Source organism: Anguilla rostrata, chromosome 14 (assembly GCF_018555375.3).
Source record: "Anguilla rostrata isolate EN2019 chromosome 14, ASM1855537v3, whole genome shotgun sequence".
Lineage (NCBI taxonomy): Eukaryota > Metazoa > Chordata > Actinopteri > Anguilliformes > Anguillidae > Anguilla > Anguilla rostrata.
This window is the reverse complement of record NC_057946.1, coordinates 12,132,679-12,150,762: the sequence shown is the minus strand read 5'-3', so window position 1 is coordinate 12,150,762 and position 18,084 is coordinate 12,132,679. Positions and strand designations below refer to the sequence as shown.

The following is an 18,084-nucleotide window of genomic DNA, read 5'->3' as shown; positions in this document are numbered from 1 at the left end:
AGGCACACGTCACAAAGAGGATTTCTGGAAAGCGCCAGGAAGGCTAAAGCTTTCCAACAGTGGAATCTGTGAATACACCCACACATTGGAGTTGACTGCAGGGCCCCGATCATGGTGTTGGATTTACAAAACACCAAATAACTCTCAGCAGCAACTTGACCACATCCTCGTCATGTCCCTGGAGGACTTGACAGGATTCAATCATGATTTGCCACCTGACCCACCACCCCTTCTTTTCACCCCTGCCTTTTTTGGGCTCCCAGATTTATATGAACTCAGTTAATATGGCTGGAATGGCTGACTGCATTAGGAGAGATTTCTTTTGCATTTCACCAGATGTCGCTTGTCTATGGGTTACTATTCAAAGTACTGCCATGTGTCCAGAGCTAGTGCCTTGCAGAACAAAATCACAATTCTCTGCAGCACACTCAAATATTGCTAGGAAAATAAAAACTGAAATCTGACACTTTGGGCAGATACCGTTATGAAAATGGTGCAGAAACGGTTCAATAAAAACTCAGGCTGCCAGGCACTCACGGAGCCCGTTTCATTGGAATTGTGAAAATTTTCATAAATATATAGAACTTGATTTGAAAATCCACACTGAAAACAGTATTTTCAGATAGTCAAAATTCAGCGTGAGGATGGGGAATGAGCTGGCTATGAGCTATGTCAAAAAATGCCAAAGCCTCCAAGCCTTTCTCATGATGGATATTCGTATACAGAGATGTTAAGTCTAGTTTGGTCATAAATGTCATTGCCTGCATCGCCAACATTTTTCAGACAGCTTAAAAAAAAAATAAAACCAAGCCGTCGTTCAGTTGGCTGGGTAAAGCAGTCTTGCTTTTGAATTGGTTAGCCAATAGCCATAGTTGTACATTAGTTCGTGCTATCAACATCAAGGTCAGAGATTGAAATACTTGCATGCTTTATCATGTTCTGTGTACCTGAGCACTTTTAATGGCCCTCATTTTGTCATTGTGTGAGCTCACACACTTTTGCAGTGACAGCATTCCATTTTCTTTTTATTTTAATGCATTTTAATTTTAAATGTAGTAGTCCCAGACCTGTATTCAGCTGACCCAAACCTTTTACACACCTGGATATTCACTGAAGCAGTGGGAGCAAGTACCTTGCTCAAGGGTATAAAACCAGTGCCCACCTGGGAAAACAAGCACAGCCCCTTTACTGTTTATACCATACTGCTGTTCACAAAGTGGGCAGGACTCTGTAGTGTTCAGTACGGTTTATTGAGTTTAGCACATGTAAGACCCTCAGTTTCACCCACAAAGGGCTCACTTCCTAAACTGGGGGATGGGGGCAGGGACCTTGATGTCCTGGCCTTTCTCCAGTTTCTTCTCACAGTCAATCAGGTAGTTGACACCATCAACCACTAGTTGGACCAGCTCCACCTAAACACAAGGAACACTTGGCATGTTTGGAATTGTGGGCAGGGAATGGTCACACCGTTTCCTCTTTACTTATTTTTTGTAAAGAAAGATTTGACAGGTGTCCTTTGTCTGTCGAATGCATACAATCATTAACCTGATCAAATCAATCTGCATTCAGTAATGGGTGGTACAACACAGTACAAGTGACAGTGAAATTTTACTATTTAGCAATTGTAACAAAGGGCTCCTAAAATAAACTTGTCATGTTTTCTTGTGAAGAGACCCCCAGCTGTGCTGTGAAGTTTAGGATATATCCAGAATGTCTTTGTCTCCAGTGCAATTAATTTACTAGGATGAAAGAAATGTCATTCCAAGCCAATGTGTCTCTTCAGACAAACAAGCCATATAAAGCTGCACATTTACAATCCCATATCCATTAACAGCACCCTGGATAGGAATGATTTCAACGGCTCATCAGTACAGGTACCTCTGATTTGCCCAGACGGTCATTGTTTGAGATGTCAAAGGTGTCGCCTGTGGCTGCCGTGTCCACGCCCCCAGTGCCCCTCTTCTGCAGGCGCAGGTTATCCAGGATCTTGGGGAAACGCGGGTCCTGTGAGGGAAAAGGCACAGGTTGCGCAGGAAGGCCAGTAGAAAGTGATTTCTGAGTGCAACTCTTAGGGAACTGGACTTGTAACACAGGGTTTAATGCAGGTTTGAATGGCAGGTGGAGCAGTGCCATTGTACTCCTGAGCTAGTGCCCCGAATGGCTTCTGTAAATATCCAGCTGTATAAATGGACTGGATTTTTTAAAAAGAATGAATAAAATGTCTGTTGCAAATAATGTGAATTTGTTTCGATTTACAAGTCCAGGGAACCATAAATTAGAGGTTGCAGGCTTGAATACCAGCTGGGTCACTATCATTGTACCTTCGAGCATTATACTTAACCTGAACTGCTTCAATATATATCCTGCAACATGAATAGATTGCATGTATAAACATGTAAGCCACATAAGCTTAAATGTAAAATGTACACCTGCTAAATGTCAAATGTAAACAGCACTTTCTAACCCATGCATAAAGAGCAATCTGCACCCCCTCCATGGGGATGTGTGCTGGTTCAATGCATGCTGCTCTGGTACAGGTGCTGGGGCTCACTGTACCTTGCTGAGCTTGGGTAGGCGGACGTGAACCCCCGCCCGTAGGCCAGTGCCCAGGTTGGAGGGGCAGGTCAGGATGTAGCCCAGATGCTCGTTCCACATGAACTCCCAGCCTCGCTCCTGAATCAGTCTCTCAACCTGCACAGCACGAAAGCCAAACTGAGCCATTGTATACCACGCACTCATCTAGCTCTGAAAACCAGGAAAAACCCACCGATTTTCAGGTTTCCATTTGTTTTGTGACCATAGCAACCGTGAAGGCAAGGATGCCTTGCAGCAGATATGCATTCTGTGAGTGGGGAATTTCGGAGACCAAACGCGACTGGACAGGGATTCTTTAAGCTATCCACCTGGGCGGAGTAACCACTAAATGGAGAACGTGAGAACTTTAAGAAAACAGCCCTCGCACAGAGGACTGTCAAAAGAATCACTAGAGAGTAGCAGAAATGAGCAAGGACAGTAGTGCTAACTTTGTAGCCCACAATCCAATAACCTAAGTTCAGTTCCGCAGTAACTCTTCGCGTAAAACAAAGGACGCAGAAGAGGAACTGATCTAGTACTGAAGAAACACTAAACCTCTTACCACACAGAACAAGTTACCAGCTTTCGTGTAACGCAAGTGACATTAAAGCAAAGTGTATCGGTTTGCTCGGGGTTTAAATAGAACGCCAACAGGTGCAAATCGTAAACAAAGATTTTGCACGCGTGTAATTCAATCAAGGAAATGAAGAAAACTAAAAGGCCGTAATAACTAAAGAAAAGGCGCATAAAAAACCAATGGCCGTAATAAACTAAAGAATGACGCAACTCGAAAAGAAATGGTGAATAACGCCCAAAACCATGACACATTCAATCCAAATTGCATACCCAAAAGATGATCTGTCAAATATAAAAGATTTTATATTTATTTATATATAAGTCTACAACATATAAGACCTGTTCTGTACAAAAATGTATCCCTACAAAGCCTTCAGTTCGTATATGAAACTCATTATATTCCTTAGTGCTCATGTTACTGTTAGCATTGCGCTAGCATTACTGCTAAAAGTTTTATACTGTACCTCTTTGAGGCCATGGCAGAACCTATCAAACACCCTTTTCATATTTCCCCCTTTCTCCATGGAGATGACTCGGGTGTGGTCCTCCTCGTTGATCCATATCAAGAAAGTCTTCTCATTGTTGTGCCTGGAGGTTAGAGTTGTTCAGAAGAGGAAGGAGAACTTAAATGTCTGAAGACACTCCTGGTCAGCTATTGGTTTGCAAAGCAGCAATTGGTACTGGGTGTCAAATACTTATCTATGGTCTTTAGTGTTTAAATTTACATTCAGTTGAAACTTTACTGAAAGCATTAGACAAAAAGGTGTAACCATTTCTTCGAACTACATCTTGCAGATATGTGCCCTTACAATAAATTTAAGATGTTGAGTTGGTATTAGAATTTAGTATTGAACCTAAAGTATATTCATTAAAATGACTTCATCATTGTAGGCCCTGTACACAATGTAACTGTGGATTAATTCAACAAATAGGCTGATCCGGTTCAGCATTATTTTGTTTTATAATTTGTGGCTCAGTATATGGCAAGGAATATAAGAAATATACCAGTTCAATGACAGCTTAAGAGCTCAGTGGCTACAATCACATGCACACAAGTGTTTCTCTGGACCAGTATATAAAGGGTCACAGTAATGTCACGCATTAGTAAAATAAATTTTTTCCTGATGCAGCAAGCCTCATGCAGCATACCAGATTCCCCTGGCATCCGGCCAATCACGGGCCATCCCTGCGCATGTCAACAAGGGGGACACAGGCTTGTCAAACAGGAAATGGTCCTATAGTGGGTGGGGCCAACAGATAATTTCAGAGAGAGGAGTGGAGGGGAAGAGGGTCAGGGACAGGTCAGGGGGTGAGCAGTTTAAAGGTTTGCTGGTCACAGATGGGAGAGCAGACACAACTTGCTGTTTCCTGATCAATCCAAGCCCCAACTACCTACCAGCAAATGATATGCAGTTGTACAAAATCCAAAGGTAAATAATTATGATATTATTTCCATGTCCCTATGTTATTTGTATGAGGCAGAGCTCATACTAAAAATATCTCTGGGAAGTAAATATATCTCTAGGAAGTTCTTGTAAGAGTTTGGAAGAAAAAACTGGTAGAGGCAGGAACTATAAATTCAGTGTAGTAATATTCTGCAGAAGAGGAGTCATTAGGCAACATGATGTGTGAAGTCCCACAAAGGGGCAGACCCTCTGCGCATAAAATCATCCATATCAGATCACTCATGTTTACTTTCAGTGCTGGCAAATCATCATTTGTTATGCTTCACTGATCTCCCAAATAAGGTTAATAAGGTCAGATTTATTGCCTCTGAGACAGAGCTTGGACAGAGCTCCCTTTGCAGTCCAGGCTGCCTCCCATCTAAACTACAGTCTACAGCAACTATAAGCTAATATATATAATATATATTTACTCATGTACACATTTTACCTGATGGATAGTAGTAAAGAAATATTAATCTGTCCTGAATCATTGGGGGGGGGGGGAGGCTAAAGCAACGGGCCAAATAGAGGATAGGAATAGGGGGAAAAGTCAGATCCCTCACTGACACAACAGGATGGGGTGAAATCGGAGTAGGAGGTCCATCGTGACTAGGGACAGGGGTTAAACAAGGTGCAACAACTGCGGAAGCAGAAAAGGGCAGGGAGGACGGGGAGTTGGGCTCTGGGCCAGGGCAATCAGTGTTTAGGCTTACCAAATGCCCCTGCCATCAGGCCAGTCTCTGGCCATCCCTGCTGCAGTGAGCAGAGGAGAGACGGGCTTATCAAAGAGGAAGTGTTCCTGAGGACGGGCGAGCGTAGGAGGAACACAGAACGGGTCAGACCGGGGCGAGTCACTCCAACAGAACAACCACAGTGCATGTGACAGTGTTTGTCCACCATTACAATCACAATGTCATCCTAATGCCTCCAGAACCACAGAAAGAACAGGCTGCTTTTGCATTAAGAACTTCCACATTGACCAGTCCTGGCACAGACAACTCCAGATTTTGGACATAATTTTTTTTAAAAACATAATGTTGCATGAAGCTGCAGTGTATCCCAGTTTGATGCATTTCAGAGTGAGCACAAGAACTTCCCTCTACATTCTATAAATGGATGTGCAAGTGAAGTATACTTGTTGTACTATGTTTGGGTACACGGTAGATTAGCTGTTCCTGAGCCAAGGCATGTTTTCAGGGGGTGCATTAAGCTCAAAAAAGCTCTTCCAATGAAGCGTCTAACAATGAGAGGAAGGGCAGAATGCCCCTCTGTCCAAGGGTTATACATGTATATGACTTTATGGAAATAGCATAGTTCAAAATATGTTGAAAAAATATTTTCAATATTTAAATGCTTAAAAATATATTGGCAAATATACTTTGAATAATTAATTATATATCCTATCTATAATTATTGCCACTTTAACATATCCCAACATTATATTCTGGTGAAATGTATTTAACCAAGAAACCAAGTGCGGTGTGTTAACTAAGTCTCTTTAGTTTAATGAATTGCTGAGAAACAGTGAAAGTCAGCACCCGCTGAGGACCAGTGTCGGTGAGCCCTGAATTAAACGGTGCCTGTTCTATGTGGGCTGATTTTTGGGGGCGGGTTATGGGGTGCAGAATGGCTAATGCTGGGACGGGGGGGGGGGGGGGGCTCTTACATCGATGAGCTGCTGCTGCTCTTCCTCGGTCATGTCGCCCAGGCTGTAGTAGCGGCCGGCGAGGTCGCCCTTGAGGCCGGCCAGGGCCTGCACGGCCACGCGCTCCACCTCGCGGCGCTCGGCGCGGCTGCAGGCGGGCGGCAGGCTCAGGCCCCGGATGCTGCGGCCCGTGCGCACGCGCGAGGACAGCACGTAGTTATCGTCGAACACCCCCGAGGTGATCTGCAAGGAGGCGGGAAACGGCGGCCTGGTCCATTAAACATTTAGGCATGTGTTACGTGCTTGTATTAAGAGTGACTTACACAGCTTACTTTTTTTACACATACAGTACATATCAGTTTGTACAGCAGGATTTTTTACAGAGGAAAATTCAGGCTAAGTGCCTTTGCTCAAGGGTACAAGTGAACACGCAGGTGGAAAATAATAAAACAACAGGGGGAAAGGTGGTGGTGGGGTGGAGCTCATACCGCACCTTAGAGCTGTCCAGGTCGGTTGGGTGCTTCATGACCCGAGGGTTATAGCCATTGTGTCTGTCTGTGATGACTGGGTCAAAGAGATCAGCAAACACCTGTGGATTACAGTAACATGTTGAACATGGAAGTGTTCATTAATTACCGTCAACAGAACACACTCCATTTGGGTAACTTACTATAAGTGCAAGAGTACAACAACAGTGGTCTTCAAGACAACTTGCTACTGTTAACTGTTGATTTTATAAGGCTAAGTGTGCTCTCAGCGAGCCTATCCCAATAATGGTTCTGCCATCACAATTTTGGCAGGATGAACAGAGGCCACCCCAATGTTTTGTAACTGGTTGCCTTCTTGTTTCCGATGGAAGACCTGTATCTGCTTCAGAAATCTGTGTCGGACACAGGCCAATGTGTACACAGGACCGCTCCTCAACATTAATATGGAGGACACACTGCCGCTTCAGATCTTCAGATTTTTGACTGCATTACCATGCAATTGTAGCTTGAGTAGAATGAGCGTGATTGACCTGTTCCTACGCACACCCCTGTATAGTCTAATGTATGCAGAGATGCTGTGCACAGAAGAGGCTTCACCTCTGACCTGGTTTGTTTTTGAGTTTAAGTGCTTTGCTCGATGGAAGCATGTGTATAGATTTGCATCCTTTGAATTTGAAGTCAATGTGACTGCTATTTGTGACTGCAATGTGACTGCTAGCTACTATTTGGAATACAGCTTTAGTAGTGTTAAAACAGATCGCATATCAAACATTACATTTAGTTTACAACAACATACTGATATATAAATACCTGCATGCCCCAATACCTGTGCAGTTGACACTTCTGTACCTCCCAAAAAGCTCCAGAGAAATATATTTGCTTCCCTAGGCCTGTTTCATAGTCCCGTGAGAATTGGTATGATATCACCAACCTTTTTAAACTATATAAAAACTTGTATCTGCAAAAAAGTATGTAGTATGCTTGTATTCCCACGGTCAGCTGTGCAATTAAACATTCTTTGTGTTCTATTAACAGACAACACAGCCTCTTCGTCAATAAGGAAATTATTTCATTGTGGTCATTTTTTTTTTCATTTACCAACAAGCACAATTCCGCAGAGCACTGTTACCTCATAGCTCTCCTCATCTCCAGCCACCATGCCCACAGTCTTGATGAAGGGGTGCCCGGGATTGTCCACGCCGGTCTGGATGCACTGGTCCAGGGTCCAGTTGTTGGGGGTGAGTCTGTCGCGCAGCTTGGCATAAATGGCGGGGTTCAAAGCAGATGCCATGCAGTTGTTGTGTCTGCGCAGGTCAGGGTAGTCCGAACTGTCGGGCAATGGAGATAACACAAGTGTTATAAGAAAAAAAGCCTTCAGTCTTATGTTTGTGTTTGTTATTTGTTTTTTTTGTATTTAGAATGGGGAACATATTATGAGGCCTCACAGAGGTCTGGTCAGTTAAAGCACTAGTCCTGTGTCCAGCAGTCTGGGAGTGGCATTACTGACAAAAATTAAAATGGAAAAAGTGGGGGGAAAAAACCTACACAAAGCAGATTAAGTGTGTGTATGAGTGTGCAGTGAGATCCATGCTGGTTCAGCAGCTTGTCCAGACTGGACTAAACCATTAAAACTCAGTCATCTTCTAGCCTCCATTTTAAAATAGATTTCATTTATTTACTCATTCTAATCAGGTATCGAACAATATCAAGATCAGCTCATGGTTTTAGACAGCCTAGTCCACAGTGGGGCAGCAGTTTGTTGGTTGAAAGTGCACTGGAGGTGACTGGCATATCTTATGTTACCAGCTCCGCCTCCTCACCTTTCACTCAATTTCTCTGAGGCTCAGCTTTTCCACTGGCCTTTCCACACTTCCAGTATCCGTCTCAAATTAAATAGTTCCACTGAGCTGGTACATGCCATACTGTACATAAGCACCGCTGTATCAGAGCCACGTGGCATAAGCATGTTGATGTAATTGCTTTAAATTATATAATTTTATAATAAATAATAACAATAATACACAAAACTTCTTATATAAAAAATTTGTGATTATGTAATTATCAGGAACAATGTTACACAGATCAATTTGATGCAAATACAAGTATTACAATATGTAGGGTTTTGCCACTTTTGTGCTTCCTTACAGTTGCATCAGGAAACCATTTATGTAGGTGGAATGTAGTGGGGGGGAATGACTGAAGGACAAGGTGGTCTTGACCTGTCAGGAATTTAGGACATTTAAAATAGACTGAATTAAAATATTAAAATCTACTTTCATATATTGAAAAATCTGAATACATTGAATGCTGCATTTCAGAAGATAGAGGGAAGTAAAGTATATTGTCAAGACAAATATATTGCTATTTTTTGCTTAATGCATTCTGTTGGTTATATCAGATATATATCAGAGACAATCCTAATGGACAATGCAGTGCTAATTTTACAAATGTATTTTATTTATATTCCATACAATTCTTAATACAAATGACAATATAATATACATTACAAATAAAACTTTTTCATGAATGAGTCTCTTATATTATTGGTATGTGCCGTTATCATCACAACAGCTGTTTCTTGCCCCCAAAAAATGACAAATCAAAAATACTGAGACTGGATCTCCATGTATGGGGGTGAATATATATTTTCATTGCGTAAGGGGGAAAGGGGGAAGTGGCTGAGTGAACCTCACCTGGGGGGGTAGATCTTCCTCCTCTGTTCAGCGGCGGCACTGTCAGTCATGGCGTAGCCAGCGGTGAGGGCCCCAGCGCCCAGGCTGGCCAGCAGCACTGCCCTGTGGCGGCCGGACATCATTCGGGTGAAGGAGCTTGCCATCTTCCACTGGTCACTGGTTTCTCAATTAGGCCAACTATGACGAGAGGCACAGAGAGCTTAGCGTGCACCAGTTCAGTTCAGTTCAGGAAATTAAATGAAGTTCAAAGATGAAATGTTCCCTTAGAACATATGAGCATTTTTTTTAAATGTTTCCTTGTAGAATAAGCTATATCGTAATTCACCGAAACTCCTCCATACACTCTGCCGCAGTGGTGAAAACATTCAAGGTAAAGAATTTTTTTTACAGAAACCCACTATTTTTTGTCCTCTCAAACCTTCATATGATGTAGCCGAGATGACTAAAATCCACAAATCTATCAGACTATGCAGTTTTTTTTCAAAATGAAAAATCTTGATATGCAGGGGCCAATAAACACAAAACTGTGTTGTGCTATGCTAATGTGTTACTAGAAATAAGCAGCAGGACTAGTGTAGAACTTCAATAAGAACAAATGTTTTATACTATAGTTCCATTCTTGAATTATTGCAGTGGGACAGGGCGGAAAGTTCACTTCCTCTCTGATGCAGTAAACATGTTGTATAAATGGAAGCATCCAAACTCCATTTACTGTATCGAAAATCTATTTTTTGCATAGTCCCATGTATTTTAGGCTGGTATTTCCTTCTGTATTGGCAGAGGTAGAACGTCCCTGGTCATGATACTGCTGCACTTGATCCAATCTTTATGGCATTACGTTTTAAGGCTAACAGGCTTATGCAACAGCCTTCCCAGATTGGGCGTATAAAGCTCAATGACCTCCACTCTAGATCACCTCCTGACCATGTAAAACAGCTACTGCAACAGACAGTAGTAAAGGCAGTGAAATGACAGGAACAGCCCTAATGATAAGCTTATGACTCATTCAGCCCGTGTTGGCTTGTCATTCAATAATGGCCTAGAGAGCGTCTGTGAGCTTGGCCTTGAAGAATCTCAGAAGTCCAGCAATCTGCTGTGAATTCTGCGCTGTTCTTTCATTCTGTGTTTACAGGTGCATTTCAGTTTCAGTAGAAAATGTATTTTGAAATTTATACTTGTTCTTGCATTTGCAGGGTGAGGGAACTTAATAACAGTAGACTGAAATGCAAGAGCACTCTTACAGCATTTCTTTGGGCTTTGTCAGAAGATCAGAGTGATTATTTCTTAGACACAAAAATGTTCCCACCAAGGATGGGGTCAATTCCATTTCAGGTCAGGAAATGAACAGAAATTCAATTAATTAATTAAAAGTGCAGAAAGTGATTTCATGTTAATTTCCTGAATTGACTGACTCAAAATGCAAGAGCCCCCTACCCCTGGTTTCAATGGTATACCAATTCTGAATCGGTATCATCGTTTACCCTTCACCATGACCGAGTGGGGAGTGTAGGCTAGGGGAGGGGGAAGAGGAGGGGGGAGAGGGGTGAGTGTGCTCTGAAAATTTGATCCTAATGTTCTGAGTGTCCTACGGTGTCACAGCTCAATCCTGTTCCAAAAACAGAAGGAACACATAAGGAGAGATTCACCTTGCAACTCCTTCTGCCGCTAATTGATGACAACCTCGCACTTCAGCCTCGTCTTCATGAAGCACGGAAAGGCCATTTTATTATTGTTGCCTGTGCTGTGGTCCAGGCCTGAGCTGGATCAGAGCGCTATGAAACACTGGCAGTGGGAGTCGGTAACAACAGAAGCAGAACCAAATTAAGCGGCCGCTCCAAGCCCCCCGTTGGCTTCGGGCCTGTGGGCCGCGTGATCCGCCGTGACATTTTGGGTCGGTCACAGACTGGGACCAACGGGAAGAGCAGCAAACTCTAAATATGCCCCCTGCTGCTAACTCACGGACACTGAGCACAGAGCAGGTGGTCTGCTAATACTCACAGCGATTTAAATTGCGCCGGGTGGAAACGCCACAGGTTAAGCAGTCTTGAGCATTTAGATTAGACTGTAGAAGAGGGAGTCCAAAGAAGTCGATGTTTCTGTTATATTTTTCTGTCACAATTAGGGGTTCAATGAGTTCAATGTATACAAAGTTACTGCATTTGAAATCTAAGGCAAATAAAATGGGGTAGCACACTGCTAATAGTTCATAAAAACTAGCATAACTCAAATTTCATGAGCCTCTAATAATTTTGACTGTTCAGTATTCTATCTGTCTGTTTAAACCTCTTTAGATTCAGATATGTAGTACATGGATGGAAGGTACAGTGGTTCGAGAGGCTTTCCTGTAATTCACAATGAATCCCATTCCAAGCAAATCCTCTTCACCGCTGACTGCTAACCTACTTCTTTCATGCGAGGATTCAGAGAAAACGAATCCTACAAATTTTCACAGAGACCTTAATGTCCATGACAGCACCAGTAAAGGCATCACCAATCTGAAAGCCTCTGAAAAAAGTTAGCACCCACAACATCAAAGCAAAAAAATAATAAAAACCACAGCTCAAACTCACAGACTGACAAGGTAATACCCTGGATCCGCATGTGGTTTAGATCTGGGGTGGTGTGGAGGAGTGGGGTAGAGCGGGGGGAGTAGGAAATGGGGTGCAGGCTTACCTGTAGAGGAGCTGGAGTGTTGCTGCTGCTGCTGCCCTGTCCTGCAGACGCTCAGTGGCAAGTAAGCCGCTGCCCCGTCCTGGCGCAGGATTAGAGGTCACCCCTCTGGCCAATCCTCTTTCCACTGGCAGCGCAGAGCCGTGGCGCGAGGAACAGCCTGACCCAGTGACCGCCACCCACGCTGCCCTTGAGCTCCCCCTCGCCGGTCACGGGTTAGGGCCCTCTCTTCCCACCCCTCACCTCACTACACCCCCCCCCCCCCACCCCCCCTTACACACACACGCGCACACACACACTCAGCTGAACATCAGCTTTTATCCAGATGAAGGGGAGCGCCAGACAAATTTGTGTATTTTTTTTTTTACTTGTTTTTATCCTCCTGCAATTATTACCGTTTTAATGTTGGCTTCTGTTGTTTTTCGGTTTTTCTATGCATTAATTTTGCTGTGCTTCATGCACATGTAAGAAAAGGACTGTGTAAACAGTTTATTATTGTTGCCCCAAATGCCCCAGAATGCATACATTAAGATGTATTTATCAGAGGTGAAGAGGCACAAAATTTAGTGTAGAACCAGGGAGGATCTGCCTTGCATCAGTAGACAATAAATATATGTGGACATCTGAATATCAATTTAACTATTCGAAAAAACAAGGAAATTGTGCACAAAACTGTACAATTTACACAATAAATGCATGAAAATATGCATGCGAAAAATGTATTTTTCTCTCAAATTTTTAAACCCACAAGACCAGAATAGCCATGAATTTAGGTCTGTTATTTGTATAAAATCAATGGATTTTTTTCAGAGCCACATTCAAATTCAATGAGCAAACTCAAAGAATAAATATGCACATGAATACAGAAAATAGACTTGGGCAATACTTTATTTTACACAGAGGCATTGGATTAAAGTGACTGCATATAATCTAAAAGAGTCCATGGGTGGGAAAGAAAGAAATAGTATAGTACAATAGTTTACAAAAGCAGATGCCCAGTCAGTAAGTCTCATTTGGGAACATGCATTCTCTGGCAATATATACACACCTGCATTAACATATCAGTGAATGGTTTTTTTAAAGGAAGGAATGAAAAATTTGTGTAATATGCTACATTTTTCCTTTTTTAAATTCATTTTATTTTTTATTTTTTTTACAAATGAAAATACAAAACTCTGGTACCTAGCCACTAATCAAACAATAAGAAATTAAATGTTTTTAGTTTATAAATAACTATTCAGAATATTAATAAACCTACTTTATATATTGTAATTCATTTCTGTTCACGTGCCATATACAAAAGGGTCAAGTAAGTTTTATTTTTTATTTTTTATTATCACATCTAGTCATGTAAGTAAGCTGCTAAACAGTATATTGCTGAAATGACAGCCTCCTACCCAAATAGTTGTTTTTTTCTCCAATACCTTATCCCACAGTACATAAGGAAGAATTAGTTTCATTTATTTTCCCAGCACTAAGAAATCAGTGTGGGGGACTGTGGTTACCTTAATGACCATACAGCAGTATTATTAAACCAGAAATGATGTTGGTCATATGTTTTCTTCCATCCAATGGTCAATACACACATAGTTTCATTTATCATTTTCTCCTGTAAAATAGTACAGCTACTGAATAATGCAAAACAAACCTTTATAAATGTAGAGTTGCTTAAAACGTTTGGATATAGAAATGTAACATTCTTAAATTAATAAATATGTTGTCTCTTAACAGTAAAATTTCCAATGAAAGTGCCTTTTGTAACAAGCAAACATTCAATTCGTTTCTGTACGTGCAATTTTTTTTTAAAACCTATTTCACAAAAACAGAAATTTTCAATTGTCATTACAGATGATAGGACAAAGCAGTTTGTTTTAGACAATCAAAACACCACATGTTGCTTTTAGGATTGAAGTTAAGTGTTTTTGTATGTGCAGTGACTAAAAGCAGCTACGCAGCAGACTAACAATTAAAGTACTAAAGGACATCACAATGAACTGAAAAAAATGCAGTGACGTGTACCTCTATAAAAACAGAAAACACTGCAATTGCAACCTATAACGGCAGCTTCAGTGTGTTTTAGATAGGGGTGTTTTTTATTTATTTATTAATCACAGTACAATTAGGCTATGGTTCTCGCTCCTCATTTTCTCTTACAAATATATGAAATGTAAACGAAGTGAGAATGTATAATTTAGTTATCGACGGGGTGTACAGACACGTAACTTTGCTTTTTATGTAATTATTAAGAACAGACATGTGAGTTAAGGTGGTCACTTTTTACAAAAACGAGTTTGAACGAATCTCATAAACAAGAAATCTAATGGAATTTGTTCAAATGTTAGATCGTCAGAACTTGAATTAAACGTTGCCTAAATATATTATTATTATGGCCCAGTTTTAATTTACCATTAGTCCTGTAGCTAAATAGCTTAAGCGAGTTATTCTTTATAATGTCAGCAGTATTTTTAAGTTTTATTAAACAAAATAAAACCCGGGAAGATCATAACAATGCCACTGATGCCGTTCACAACAATAAAATGACTCTGTAGATTGACTGTTACTCAAACTAAGAAAGAAATAATAACACACAAGTCCATCATGAACTCACAATGGCATGGCTTACTTAAAGGAAACTGAACTGACTGATCTCTCTTTTGGAAGGGGGAAAAGTGTCAGCCTTTGGAGGGTTACAAGGGCAGTTGTCACTTGCACACGTTCTAGACGACTTTCTCGCTATTTTGTCTCCAATGGCATAAAACCCGTAATATTTCCAAATGGCACGCCTGAGGTCAGAGTACTGAGTTACAGCACGTTTTCTTAGCTGCTGTATTTGGAATAGTCTACAGGCTACGTGGACATCATGACACATTTATGAACTTTATTTATAGGCTACCTAATGGTATACACTCCAGACAAAACATTATCACTGTAGTTGTTGTTTATTGGTCTCCTTATTTGATATTGAGCACTACCATTACCACACGGATGTGCACAGAGCACGGCTGAGCTCCTTATTTCGCCTAGGCAACAGGATTTGGAATTCAAACCCTTAATTACATATTGATTCTTTTTTTTTTTTTTTACTTTCCTGAGATTCAAACAAGCTTGATTACCAAACAAAAAAGTGACAACCCTAATCAGAATATGTAAACATACACTATTCAGCTGCGGACAGATTTGGAACCCATTTCACTCTAGCAGTTACACCTGACCCCTGATAGCTGCAGGGTTGACATTCCACATTCTATACTTGTTCCTCTATGAATATGGGGTATTATTGTCTGCAAAACAAATGTAGCCGATTCACAAATAAATCCGGCTGATCCACAAATACATGCAGCCGATCCACGAATATAATGCCAATACCAGCCCCATCTTTCGTTTTTTAAAAGTAGTGTTTGTGCAGGGAATACAGCAAGCAATCAAACTAGTTAAACATAAGAAGTTGTGTTGCAAGTCTTTACAGGCACCCATTTTGACCAGATGTTACAGCTTTTTTCGTCAGCCCCTCCCTAAATCTAATGGGATAGTACAAATATAAAATGATGTGCTTTCACTTTGGAACAAGGTTTGAAGGGTTCATTCGTTGATCAGAGATAGCATACAGCAATTTTCCAAACCGAGTGGCTGTCTTGGCGTTACACAACACAATCCTGAAGTGTATACGTGCTGTCAGACTAAAGTGGGTGATAGCGAAAGGATTTCTTAAAATCTGATTGGCTGGCTAGACTAAACGGATAAATGAATAAATTTGTGGATGTTTTGCAAATTCTTCCACAAGGATTGTCAAAAATCAACAAATAAATGCAAGCAATGGGTGATGCACAAATTTGAACCAGCTGAATTTATTAGTGGATCGGCTACATTTATTTGTGGATCGGCAACATTTTTGTGGACCCGCTGCATTTATTTGTCGATCAGCTACATTTATTTATGTTTGAGACAATAATACCCCGTAATATGAACCAAAAACACATGCACATAACAGCAGCATGTGAATTGAGAAGGATCAAAAAGCCTGTATGCTATGCGATAAAACATGACGAAATTTTTCAAAACACAATTACATGTGACAATACCTTTTACTTATTTTTAGGGATTGAATAAACATAAACCCTAAAAGATATAAACAGTCCTCTCAGAAGCTCGTTCTATTAATTCAGAGTTACACCTAATTAAGTTGTACTGTGTGAGAGAGTACTTGCACATCAACCTGGAGGGACCATGACCAAATCTTACTGTTACCAGCAGAGGGCAACATTTCATAAATTTAAGACCGACTGCTTTGTCCACTCCACTTAAACACTGAATAACAGAGACCCAGGAGGAACAGACAACACATGCAATGTAGAAATACCCATGTATTTCATCCTCCTATTCACAAAAACATGCTTCCGCTGGGAACAGAAACAAAGTCACTCCTACCTCAACATTTGATGGTAACACGAACCAACAGCCATCTATTTTCATGCTCCATGTAACAGTGACTGAAGCAGGCTTTCAATAGCCACATCAGTCAAACATCCCCCTCAAAGCCATATTCTAGCAGAGTTGCCTATGTTCAACAAGATAATTTTATTTTAAACCATTTCTCCTTTGACGTTTACAGACCTACTCAAAGTGAGAGATGAACACCTTTGTTGGCCTAGTTTATTTCAAGGCAGCTCAGCTTGATTCATATTCCTGCATTGTAGCCACGGCCCTGGTTTCTTGTAAAGGTTACATCTGCCTATTTAGAGTTTGCCCTGACCATCAGAAAGCCAGTCTAGGCTCCTTCTTGACATTTTAGCATTTTGGAAAGGGCACAATATCAAAATGTCATTAGCACCCTGCTTCGCTCCATACTGGACTTACGCACAGTGAGTACCTGCAAAAACCTCTGCCCATAAATTAAAACATTTAAATAAAGTTGGCATCATAATGAATACTGGTCTTGCTGTTGCATTTAATATTTTTAAAAATAACACATTTATATTTTACGAAATTATTTCGTCCCCTATTTTTGTAAGACTGAGAACTTTCAAACAAGAGACACATAATTCAACAACGTGAAACCCCTTTTCTTCTTGATAACACTGTCAAGCATCTATGCAACATGTATAAAACACAATTAAAAGGCACCTTCCAAGTGCTAATAAAATGGATTTTTCACATTCAACCTGAGCTTTTAACCATCAAAATGGCAATGCTTGTGAATTGAAATTCTGTTCTTGGCATTGATGGAACACTTGAAAGTTTCAATAACATTTTAACAACACACCATAACTGAAATACTGTTGAACATACAAAGCCTGCATAACAACTGCCATAATCATAACACCTGTCATTACCAGCCACGATAGCATATTACTGCATATGATGAGTGTCATATCACTGGCATTGTGTATGCAGTGCATTTTACAAAGCAGATTTGAAAATAACTATTAAAAGCAATCACAGTATACATTGCCAGCATAGTGAAATCTATCACAAACCGTAATATGTTTCATAACTGGTTATGATAAACATAACGTGATTATGGCCATGTACAGTAATGTCTGCATTATGGTGTATAATTCAAGTACTGTAACCGAAGTTACATGTAAACTCAGGGTGAGGGACATGACTATCCTGTGCATGTAAGCCTATCCATTGAGTGACAGTTGGAATGCACGGCTACAGAGAGGGAGCGTAGACTGGACACCCGCAAAATGGGCCAATGTCTGGTCTGCCGCCACGAGCTTCCCACTGCGTGAATTATGTTCCCGGCCTCCTGCAGCCTCTCATGCTGGGAGCCTGGGTTCGATCTTCAGGGAAAGGTCGTACAGTGTGTCTTCGTCCATGATGAGGGTTTTGTCAAGCAGGTACTGCGTCACCTGGGAGACGGAGGAGGGGCGGGACAGTGAGGGCGAGGGGAGGACCGGTAACTCTGTACAAGCATGTAGAGCTCTGTGAGCTGAGATTGCTTGTAGGATGAAAGCTTTCTGGAAGCTCAGAAGACCAGTGTAAATCTC

General features: G+C 41.2%; 2 protein-coding genes across 7 annotated transcripts in view; both read right to left on the bottom strand.

Moving 5' to 3' along the window:
• Positions 1-1,231: 1,231 nt before the first annotated feature.
• Positions 1,232-12,266, bottom strand: LOC135239571 (creatine kinase S-type, mitochondrial-like). Of its 2 annotated transcripts, none has more exons than XM_064308312.1 (10): positions 12,095-12,266; positions 9,422-9,598; positions 7,858-8,056; positions 6,734-6,829; positions 6,262-6,483; positions 5,309-5,394; positions 3,615-3,738; positions 2,557-2,691; positions 1,879-2,004; positions 1,232-1,412 (listed from the first exon to the last, which is right to left on the bottom strand). In XM_064308312.1, exons 2-10 carry the CDS (start codon positions 9,562-9,564, stop codon positions 1,296-1,298), a joined length of 1,248 nt encoding a protein of 415 aa, XP_064164382.1. In that variant the 5' UTR covers positions 9,565-9,598; positions 12,095-12,266; the 3' UTR covers positions 1,232-1,295. The 2 variants fall into 2 exon arrangements, with proteins under 2 accessions (XP_064164382.1, XP_064164380.1); XM_064308310.1 differs by lacking the exon at positions 5,309-5,394 and adding an exon at positions 4,300-4,385 and having other exon boundaries at positions 12,095-12,265.
• A 695-nt stretch (positions 12,267-12,961) lies between these two features.
• LOC135239485 (ras-specific guanine nucleotide-releasing factor 2-like) overlaps positions 12,962-18,084 on the bottom strand; it is a 49,951-nt gene continuing 44,828 nt past the window's right edge. For all 5 annotated transcript variants that reach the window (XM_064308157.1, XM_064308158.1, XM_064308160.1 and 2 more), the window contains one exon: positions 12,962-17,946. In XM_064308157.1, the coding sequence (XP_064164227.1) occupies positions 17,854-17,946 (93 nt within the window). In that variant the 3' untranslated portion in view covers positions 12,962-17,853. The remainder of the gene's footprint in view (positions 17,947-18,084) is intronic.